The sequence below is a fragment of the Oenanthe melanoleuca genome, chromosome 25, assembly GCF_029582105.1.
Source record: "Oenanthe melanoleuca isolate GR-GAL-2019-014 chromosome 25, OMel1.0, whole genome shotgun sequence".
Classification (NCBI taxonomy): domain Eukaryota; kingdom Metazoa; phylum Chordata; class Aves; order Passeriformes; family Muscicapidae; genus Oenanthe; species Oenanthe melanoleuca.
This window is the reverse complement of record NC_079358.1, coordinates 6,276,293-6,287,234: the sequence shown is the minus strand read 5'-3', so window position 1 is coordinate 6,287,234 and position 10,942 is coordinate 6,276,293. Positions and strand designations below refer to the sequence as shown.

The 10,942-nt window shown below is 59.5% G+C and overlaps 2 protein-coding genes and 1 long non-coding RNA gene across 5 annotated transcripts in view; 2 read left to right on the top strand and 1 right to left on the bottom strand.

The window, feature by feature from the left end:
• The window catches only part of LOC130263356 (spectrin beta chain, non-erythrocytic 4-like), a 38,936-nt gene extending 38,853 nt beyond the window's left edge, over positions 1-83 (top strand). Inside the window, exon 20 of the mRNA XM_056510862.1 lies at positions 80-83. Coding sequence (XP_056366837.1) covers positions 80-83 — 4 coding nt within the window. The remainder of the gene's footprint in view (positions 1-79) is intronic.
• Positions 84-191: 108 nt separating this feature from the next.
• Positions 192-10,942, top strand: part of SYMPK (symplekin scaffold protein) — a 40,557-nt gene continuing 29,806 nt past the window's right edge. The window contains exons 1-4 of the mRNA XM_056510861.1: positions 192-228; positions 4,829-5,042; positions 6,362-6,512; positions 8,904-9,139. Of these exons, the coding sequence (XP_056366836.1) occupies positions 192-228; positions 4,829-5,042; positions 6,362-6,512; positions 8,904-9,139 (638 nt within the window). The remainder of the gene's footprint in view (positions 229-4,828; positions 5,043-6,361; positions 6,513-8,903; positions 9,140-10,942) is intronic.
• Positions 8,072-8,755, bottom strand: LOC130262985 (uncharacterized). 3 transcript variants are annotated; one of them, XR_008842235.1, is made up of 4 exons: positions 8,706-8,754; positions 8,528-8,599; positions 8,368-8,429; positions 8,072-8,120 (listed from the first exon to the last, which is right to left on the bottom strand). It is a non-coding gene; the product is annotated as an uncharacterized LOC130262985 (long non-coding RNA). The 3 variants fall into 3 exon arrangements; XR_008842236.1 differs by having other exon boundaries at positions 8,528-8,579; positions 8,739-8,754; XR_008842237.1 differs by lacking the exon at positions 8,528-8,599 and having other exon boundaries at positions 8,687-8,755.

Here is a 10,942-nt window from a genome sequence, read left to right as displayed (position 1 = left end):
GACTGGGACAGACTGGGATAGACTGGGACAGACTGGGACAGACTGGGACAGACTGGGACAGTGGCTCATGGCCACGCAGATGACAGCAGCAGGGCTGGGGCCAGGTCTGGGACGGACTGGGATGGACTGGGATAGACTGGGATAGACTGGGACAGACTGGGACAGACTGGGACAGACTGGGACAGTGGCTCATGGCCACGCAGATGACAGCAGCAGGGCTGGGGCCAGGTCTGGGATGGACTGGGATTAACTGGGACAGACTGGGACAGACTGGGATTAACTGGGACAGAGCTGGGATAGACTGGGACAGACTGGGATAGACTGGGACAGACTGGGACAGAGCTAGGATAGACTGGGACAGACTGGGACAGACTGAGATTAACTGGGACAGACTGGGACAGACTGGGATTAACTGGGACAGAGCTGGGATAGACTGGGACAGACTGGGAGAGGGCTGGGATAGACTGGGATAAACTGGGATAAACCTGGGATAGCCCAGGGCAGAGCTGGGACAGAGCTGGGACAGACTGGGACAGACTGGGATAAACGGATTAACTGGGACAGACCTGGGATAAACCTGGGACAGCCCATTCCCCATTCCCATCCCGTTCCCTCCCCATTCCCACATCCCCATTCCCACCACATTCCTCATTCCCATTCCCGTTCCCACCCCAATCTCACCCCATTTCTCATTCCCACCCCATTCCCACCCTATTCCCACCCCATTCCCATTCCCACCCCATTCCCCATTACCACCCCATTCCCATCCCATTCCCCATTCCCATCCCAATCCCATTCCCACCCCATTCCCACCCCATTCCCCACTCCCCATCCCCATTCCCATTTGCATTCCCCATCCAACTCCCCATCCCTCATCCCCATCCCCATCCCTCATCCCCATTCCCCATTCCCCATCCCCATCCCCATTCCCCATCCCCATTCCCCATCCCCAATCCCCAGTCCCATCCCCATCCCTCATCCCCATTCCCATCCTACTCCCCATCCCTCATCCCCATCCCCTCATTCCCATTCCCATCCCCATCCCCATTCCCCATCCCCATTCCCATCCCCAGTCCCATTCCCATCCCTCATTCCCATCCCCATCCCATCCCCATCTCTCATCCCCTCATTCCTATTCCCATCCCCATCCCCATCCCCATCCCCATCCCCATTCCCCATTCCCATTCCCCATTCCCCATCCCCATTCCCATTCCCATTCCCATCCCTCATCCCCATTATTTCCCCTCTCCCAGGCGTGGAGCAGACCAAGCTGCTGCGGGAGGAGCCCCCATTCCCATCCCCATTCCCATCCCCATTCCCATCCCCATTCCCATCCCCATTCCCATCCCCATTCCCATCCCCATTCCCATTCCCATCCCCATTCCCATTCCCCATTCCGATTCCCATTCCCATTCCCCATTCCCACCCCATTCCCCATTCCCATTCCCACTCCCCATCCCTCATCCCCATTCCCCTCCCCATTCCCATTCCCACATCCCTCATCCCCATTCCCATCCCTCATCCCCATCCCTCATCCCCATTTCCCATTCCCATTCCCACATTCCCCATCCCCATCCCCATCCCTCATCCCTCATCCCCATCCCCATCCCCATCCCCATCCCCATCCCCATTCCCATTCCCATTCCCATTCCCCATCCCATCCCTATCCCTCATCCCCATCCCCTCATTCCCATTCCCATCCCCATCCCATCCCCCTTCCCATTCCCCCATCCCTCATCCCTATCCCTCATCCCCATCCCCTCCCCATTCCCATTCCCATCCCTCATTCCCATCCCTCATTCCCACATTCCCACATTCCCATTCCCAGTCCCCATCCCTCATTCCCCATCCCTCATCCCCTTTATCTCCCCTCTCCCAGGCGTGGAGCAGACCAAGCTGCTGCGGGAGGAGCCCCCATTCCCGGTCTGTTTCCCATTCCCATCCCCATCCCCATTCCCCATCCCATCCCCATCCCTCATCCCCATCCCCTCATTCCCATCCCCATCCCCATTCCCATTCCCATCCCCATTCCCATCCCCATCCCTCATCCCATCCCCATTCCCATCCCCATCCCTCATTCCCATCCCTCATTCCCATCCCCATTCCCATTCCCATTCCCATCCCCATTCCCATCCCCATTCCCATCCCCATTCCCATCCCTCATCCCCATTCCCCATTCCCATTCCCCATCCCCATTCCCATTCCCATCCCCATTCCCATTCCCATTCCCATTCCCATTCCCCATTCCCATTCCCCATTCCCATCCCCATCCCTCATCCCCTTTATCTCCCCTCTCCCAGGCGTGGAGCAGACCAAGCTGCTGCGGGAGGAGCCCCCATTCCCATCCCCATTCCCATCCCCATTCCCATCCCCATTCCCATCCCTCATCCCCATTCCCCATTCCCATTCCCCATCCCCATTCCCATTCCCCATCCCCATTCCCATTCCCCATCCCCATTCCCCATTCCCATTCCCCATCCCCATTCCCATTCCCCATTCCCCATTCCCATCCCCATCCCTCATCCCCATTCCCATCCCCATCCCCATTCCCATCCCTCATCCCCATTCCCCATTCCCATTCCCCATCCCCATTCCCATTCCCCATCCCCATTCCCATTCCCCATCCCCATTCCCCATTCCCATTCCCATCCCTCATCCCCATTCCCATTCCCCATTCCCACCCCATTCCCATCCCCATTCCCCATCCCCATCCCCATTCTCCATCCCTCATCCCCATCCCTTCATTCCCATTCCCATTCCCCATCCCCATTCCCATTCCCCATTCCCATTCCCCATCCCCATTCCCCATTCCCATTCCCCATCCCCATTCCCATCCCCATTCCCATCCCCATCCCTCATTCCCATTCCCATCCCCATCCCTCATCCCCATTATTTCCCCTCCCCCAGGCATGGAGCAGACGAAGCTGCTGCGGGAGGAGCCCCCATTCCCATTCCCATTCCCATTCCCATTCCCATTCCCCCCATTCCCCATTCCCATTCCCCATCCCCATCCCTCATCCCCATTCCCATCCTCATCCCCATCCCTCATCCCCATCCCCTCATTCCCATTCCCCATCCCATCCCCATCCCTCATCCCCATCTCCTCTCCCCAGGCGTGGAGCAGACCAAGCTCCTGCGGGAGGAGCCCCCATTCCCATTCCCCATCCCCATTCCCATTCCCCATTCCCCATCCCCATTCCCCATTCTCATCCCCATCCCTCATCCCCATTATCTCCCCTCTCCCAGGCGTGGAGCAGACCAAGCTGCTGCGGGAGGAGCCCCCATTCCCATCCCCATTCCCATTCCCATCCCCATTCCCATTCCCCATTCCCCATTCCCATCCCCATCCCTCATCCCCATTATCTCCCCTCTCCCAGGCGTGGAGCAGACCAAGCTGCTGCGGGAGGAGCCCCCATTCCCATCCCCATCCCCATCCCCATCCCTCATCCCCATTCCCATTCCCATTCCCCATCCCCATTCCCATTCCCATTCCCATCCCCATTCCCATTCCCATCCCAATCCCACTCCCCATCCCTCATCCCCATTCCCCATCCCCACATTCCCACCCCATTCCCCATTCCCCATTCCCATTCCCCATTCCCCATTCCCATCCCCATTCCCATTCCCCATTCCCATCCCCATTCCCCATTCCCCATTCCCATCCCCATTCCCCATTCCCATCCCCATTCCCCATTCCCATCCCCATTCCCACCCCATCCCCATTCCCATTCCCCATTCCCACCCCATTCCCCATTCCCATTCCCATTCCCCATCCCCATCCCCATTCCCATTCCCCATCCCCATTCCCCATTCCCATTCCCCATTCCCATTCCCCATCCCCATTCCCATTCCCCATCCCCATTCCCCATCCCCATTCCCCATCCCCATTCCCCATCCCCATTCCCCATCCCCATTCCCTTCCCCATCCCCATTCCCATTCCCATCCCCATTCCCATCCCCATTCCCATTCCTCATTCCCATTCCCACCCCAATCCCTCATCCCCGTTATCTCCCCTCTCCCAGGCGTGGAGCAGACCAAGCTGCTGCGGGAGGAGCCCCCATTCCCCATCCCCATTCCCATCCCCATCCCCATTCCCATCCCCATCCCTCATCCCCATTATCTCCCCCCTCTCCCAGGCGTGGAGCAGACCAAGCTGCTGCGGGAGGAGCCCCCATTCCCATCCCCATTCCCATTCCCATTCCCCATTTCCCATTCCCCATTCCCATTCCCATTCCCATTCCCCATTCCCATTCCCCATTCCCATTCCCCATCCCCATTCCCATTCCCCATCCCCATTCCCATTCCCATCCCTCATCCCCGTTATCTCCCCTCTCCCAGGCGTGGAGCAGACCAAGCTGCTGCGGGAGGAGCCCCCATTCCCATCCCCATTCCCATTCCCATTCCCCATTCCCATTCCCATTCCCCATTCCCCATTCCCATTCCCATTCCCCATTCCCCATTCCCCATCCCCATTCCCATTCCCCATTCCCACCCCATTCCCCATCCCCATCCCCATCCCCATTCCCATTCCCATTCCCCATTCCCATCCCCATCCCTCATCCCCATTATCTCCCCTCTCCCAGGCGTGGAGCAGACCAAGCTGCTGCGGGAGGAGCCCCCATTCCCATTCCCCATTCCCATTCCCATTCTCATTCCCCATTCCCATTCCCATTCCCATTCCCATCCCCTCTCCCAGGCGTGGAGCAGACCAAGCTGCTGCGGGAGGAGCCCCCATCCCCATTCCCCATTCCCATTCCCATTCCCCATTCCCCATTCCCATTCCCATTCCCATTCCCATCCCCATCCCCTTTATCTCCCCTCTCCCAGGCGTGGAGCAGACCAAGCTGCTGCGGGAGGAGCCCAAGGAGGAGAAGGCGGCCAAGCCGGACGGCGCCGTGGTCATCAAGCGGCGGCTGTCGGCGCTGGGGCAGGGCCAGGCCATCGCCGTGCTGGGCGCGCACGGCTCGGCCGGGGGGCTGCTGGACGAGACCCCCCAGGCCAAGCGCCGGCCCGAGCCCATCATGCCGGCCACGCAGCCACGGTCAGTGGTCAGGAGATTGGGGTGGGACTGGGGATTTGGGATTGGGTTTGGGGTGGGATTGGGGATTTGGGATTTGGGATTGGGTTTGGGTTGGGATTGGGGATTTGGGATTGGGTTTGGGGTGGGATCAGGCCACGCAGCCACGGTCAGTGCGTCACCAGCTGATCCCAATCCCATTCCTGACCCCATTAATCCCATTCCAGCCTGGCGGGCGCCGGGGGCCGTAAGAAGGTGTTCCGGCTCTGATCCCATTCCCAATCCCATTAATCCCATTAATCCCATTAATCCCATTCCAGGCTGGCGGGCGCCGGGGGCCGTAAGAAGGTGTTCTGGCTCTGATCCCATTAATCCCATTAATCCCATTAATCCCATTAATCCCATTCCAGGCTGGCGGGCGCCGGGGGCCGTAAGAAGGTGTTCTGGCTCTGATCCCAATCCCATTAATCCAAATCCATTAATCCCATTAATCCCATTAATCCCATTAATCCTGTTCCCATTCCAGGCTGGCGGGCGCCAGGGGCCGTAAGAAGGTGTTCCGGCTCTGATCCCATTCCCAATCCCATTAATCCCATTAATCCCATTAATCCCATTAATCCCATTAATCCCATTCCAGGCTGGCGGGCGCCGGGGGCCGTAAGAAGGTGTTCTGGCTCTGATCCCATTAATCCCATTAATCCCATTAATCCCAATCCCATTCCAGGCTGGCGGGCGCCGGGGGCCGTAAGAAGGTGTTCCGGCTCTGATCCCATTAATCCCATTAATCCCATTAATCCCATTCCAGGCTGGCGGGCGCCGGGGGCCGTAAGAAGGTGTTCCGGCTCTGATCCCATTAATCCCATTAATCCCATTAATCCCATTAATCCCATTCCAGGCTGGCGGGCGCCGGGGGCCGTAAGAAGGTGTTCTGGCTCTGATCCCATTCCCAATCCCATTAATCCCAATCCATTAATCCCATTCCAGCCTGGCAGGCGCAGGGGGCCGTAAGAAGGTGTTCCGGCTCTGATCCCATTAATCCCATTAATCCTGTTCCCATTCCAGGCTGGCAGGCGCAGGGGGCCGTAAGAAGGTGTTCCGGCTCTGATCCCATTAATCCCATTAATCCCATTAATCCCATTAATCCCATTCCAGGCTGGCAGGTGCTGGGGGCCGTAAGAAGGTGTTCTGGCTCTGATCCCAATCCCAATCCCATTAATCCCAATCCATTAATCCCATTCCAGGCTGGCGGGCGCCGGGGGCCGTAAGAAGGTGTTCTGGCTCTGATCCCATTCCCAATCCCATTAATCCCATTAATCCCATTAATCCCATTAATCCCATTCCAGGCTGGCAGGTGCTGGGGGCCGTAAGAAGGTGTTCCGGCTCAGCGAGGTGCTGAAGCCGCTCAGCGAGGTGCAGGTGGAGAAGCTCAAGCTCGGCGCCGTGCGGAGGATCCTGCGCTCCGAGAGGGCAGTGGCGGCCAGCGGGGCCGCCCAGGTACGGCTGGGACACCTGGGGAACACCTGGGGACAGCTGGGATAACCCTGGGATGCACCTGAACACACCTGAGATACACCTGGGGACAGCTGGGATACACCTGAACACACCTGGGGACAGCCGAGATAACCCTAGGATACACCTGAACACACCTGGGGACATCTGGGGACATTTGGGATAACCCTGGGATACACCTGAACACACCTGAGATACACCTGGGGACACCTGGGGACATCTGGGATAACCCTGGGATGCACCTGAACACACCTGAGATACACCTGGGGACATCTGGGATAACCCTGGGATACACCTGAACACACCTGGGGACACCTGGGAGACAGCTGGGATAACCCTGGGATACACCTGAACACACCTGAGATACACCTGGGGACATCTGGGATAACCCTGGGATACACCTGAACACACCTGGGGACACCTGGGAGACAGCTGGGATAACCCTGGGATACACCCGAACACACCTGAGATACACCTGGGGAACACCTAGGGACATCTGGGATATCCCTGGGATACACCCGAACACACCTGGGGACAGCTGAGATACACCTGGGGACATCTGGGATAACCCTGGGATACACCTGAACACACCTGGGGACAGCTGAGATACACCTGGGGACATCTGGGATAGCCCTGGGATACACCTGAACACACCTGAGATACACCTGGGGACAGCTGGGATACCCCTGGGATACACCCGAACACACCTGGGGACAGCTGAGATACACCTGGGGACAGCTGGGGGACATCTGGGATAACCCTGGGATACACCTGAACACACCTGAGATACACATGGGGACATCTGGGATAACCCTGGGATACACCTGAACACACCTGAGATACACCTGGGGACAGCTGGGATAACCCTGGGATACACCTGAACACACCTGAGATACACCTGGGGACATCTGGGATAACCCTGGGATACACCTGAACACACTTGGGGACAGCTGAGATACACTGGGGACAGCTGAGATACACCTGAACACACCTGGGGACAGCCGAGATAACCCTAGGATACACCTGAACACACCTGGGGACAGCTGAGATACACCTGGGAACAGCTGAGATACACCTGAACACACCTGGGGACAGCCGAGATAACCCTAGGATACACCTGGAGACACCTGGGGAACACCTGAGATACACCTGGGGACAGCTGGGGGACACCTGGGCATACTTGGGACACCTGGGCACACCTGGGGACATCTGAGCACACCTGGGGACACCGAGGGACATCTGGGGATGTCTGGGATACACCTGGGGTAACCCCAAATTCCCCTGGAAATACCCCCAGGGAACCCTGGAGTGACCCTTGACTAATCCCTGAGTATCCCTTGAGTAACCATTGAATGACCTTGAGTGACCCCTGAGTGACCACTGAGTGACCCTGAGTGACCCTGAGTGACCCCGAATGACCCCTGAGTGACCCCAGCTGCCCCCTCAGGCCCGGGTGAAGATCCTGGCCTGGCTGGTGACGCAGTTCCAGTGACCATTGACTAATCCTTGAATACCCCTTGACCAATGAGTGATTGACCCCTGAATGACCCCTGAGTGACCCCTGAGTGACCCCGAGTGACCCCTGAGTGACCCCTGCTGCCCCTTCAGGCCCGGGTGAAGATCCTGGCGGCGCTGGTGACACAGTTCCAGTGACCATTGACTAATCCTTGAATACCCCTTGACCAATGACTGAGTGACCCCTGAATGACCCCTGAGTGACCTCTGAGTGACCCCTGAGTGACCCGGCTGCCCCCTCAGGCCCGTGTGAAGATCCTGGCGGTGCTGGTGACGCAGTTCTAGTGACCATTGACTAATCCTTGAATACCCCTTGACCAATGACTGAATGACCCCTGAGTGACCCTGAGTGACCCCTGAGTGACCCTGAGTGACCCCGGCTGCCCCCTCAGGCTCGGGTGAAGATCCTGGCCTGGCTGGTGCCGCAGTTCCAGTGACCATTGACTAATCCCTGAGTATCCCTTGAGTATCTCTTGAGTAACCACTGAATGACCCCTGAGTGACCCCTGAGTGACCCTGAGTGACCCCTGAGTGACCCTGAGTGACCCGGCTGCCCTCTCAGGCCCGGGTGAAGATCCTGGCCTGGCTGGTGACGCAGTTCCAGTGACCATTGACTAATCCTTGAATACCCCTTGACCAATGACTGAATGACCCGTGAGTGACCCCTGAGTGACCCCTGAGTGACCACTGAGTGACCCTGAGTGACCCTGAGTGACCCCGGCTGCCCCCTCAGGCCCGGGTGAAGATCCTGGCCTGGCTGGTGACGCAGTTCCAGTGACCATTGACTAATCCTTGAATACCCCTTGACCAATGACTGAGTGACCCCTGAGTGACCCTGAGTGACCCCGGCTGCCCCCTCAGGCCCGGGTGAAGATCCTGGCGGCGCTGGTGACGCAGTTCGAGGTGCCCCTCAAGGGCGAGGTGCTGTCCTTCATCCTGGACGACGTGCGGGGCCGGCTGGAGCTGGCGTTCGCCTGGCTCTTCCAGGAGTACAACGCGCACCTGGCGCGCGGCGGCGCCGGCGGCCTGGAGCGCTACGACGAGTGCCTGATCGGGCTGCTGGCCGGGCTGCAGGAGAAACCCGACCAGAAGGACGGGTGGGGACAGCGGGGACGGCCTGGGGACACCGGGGATGGCATGGGGACATCAGGGATGGCATGGGGACACTGGGATAGGGTGGGAAACCCGACCAGAAGGACGGGTGGGGACAGCGGGGACGGCCTGGGGACACTGGGGATGGCATGGGGACACCAGGGATGGCATGGGGACACCGGGGACAGCCTGGGGACACTGGGGATGGCATGGGGACATCAGGGATGGGTTGGTGTCACTGGGATGGGGCGGGAAACCCGACCAGAAGGACGGGTGGGGACAGCGGGGACGGCCTGGGGACAGACTGGGGACACTGGGGACAGGCTGGGGACACTGGGGACAGTGGGGACAGCCTGGGGACACCAGGGATGGCATGGGGACAGTGGGATTGGTTTGGTTTCTCTGGTATAGGGTGGGAAACCCGACCAGAAGGACGGGTGGGGACACTGGGGACAGGCTGGGGACACCGGGGATGGCCTGGGGACACCAGGGATAGGCTGGGGACACTGGGAATGGCATGGGGACGCCGGGGTTGGGTTGGTGTCACTGGGGATGGTGTGGGGACATCAAGGTTGGATTGGGTGTCACTGGGATAGGATGGGAAACCCGACCAGAAGGACAGGTAGGGGCACCGGGGGGACACCAAGGACAACATGGGGACACCGGGGATGGCCTGGGGACACCAGGGACAGGCTGGGGACACCAGGGATGGCCTGGGGACACCAGGGTTGGGTTGGTGTCACTGGGATGGGGCGGGAAACCCGACCAGAAGGACGGGTGGGGACACTGGGGACAGTGGGGACACTGGGGATGGCCTGGGGACAGGCTGGGGACACCAGGGTTGGGTTGGTGTCACTGGGATGGGGTGGGAAGCCCGACCAGAAGGACGGGTGGGGACAGGCTGGGGACAGTGGGGACACTGGGGATGGCATGGGGACATCAAGGTTGGGTTGGGTGTCACTGGGATAGGATGGGAAACCCGACCAGAAGGACGGGTGGGGACACTGGGGATGGCATGGGGACACCAGGGATGGGTTGGTGTCACTGGGATAGGATGGGAAACCCGACCAGAAGGACGGGTGGGGACACTGGGAATGGCATGGGGACGCCAGGGTTGGGTTGGTGTCACTGGGGATGGTGTGGGGACATCAAGGTTGGATTGGGTGTCACTGGGATGGGGTGGGAAACCCGACCAGAAGGACGGGTGGGGACAGCGGGGGGGACACCAAGGACAACATGGGGACACCAGGGATGGGCTGGGGACACCGGGGATGGCATGGGGACACCAGGGTTGGGTTGGTGTCACTGGCACAGGGTGGGAAACCCGACCAGAAGGACGGGTGGGGACACTGGGGACACCGGGATTGGGTTGGTGTCAGTGGGATGGGGACACCGGGGTTGGGTTGGTGCCACCAGGGATGTGTTGGTGCCATTGGGTTGGTGTCACCAAGGCTGGGTTGGTGCCATTGGGGAAGGGACACCAGGGATGGGTTGGTGCCATTGGGTTGGTGTCACCAAGGTTGGGTTGGTGCCACTGGGGAAGGGACAAGGCCACCAGGTTGGGTCAGTGCCACCTGGGCTGGGGACACCAGGGATGGGTTGGTGTCATTGTTTGCGTTGGTGTCACTGTGTTGGGGTTGGTGTCACTGTGTTGGTGTCACTGGTTGTGTTGGTGTCACTGGTTGTGTTGGTGTCACTGGTGTTGGGTTGCTGTCACTGTGTTGGTGTCACTGTGTTAGGGTTGGTGTCACTGGTTGTGCCGGTGTCACCGGGGTGGGGACAGCAGGGTGGTGACACTGGCACTGTCC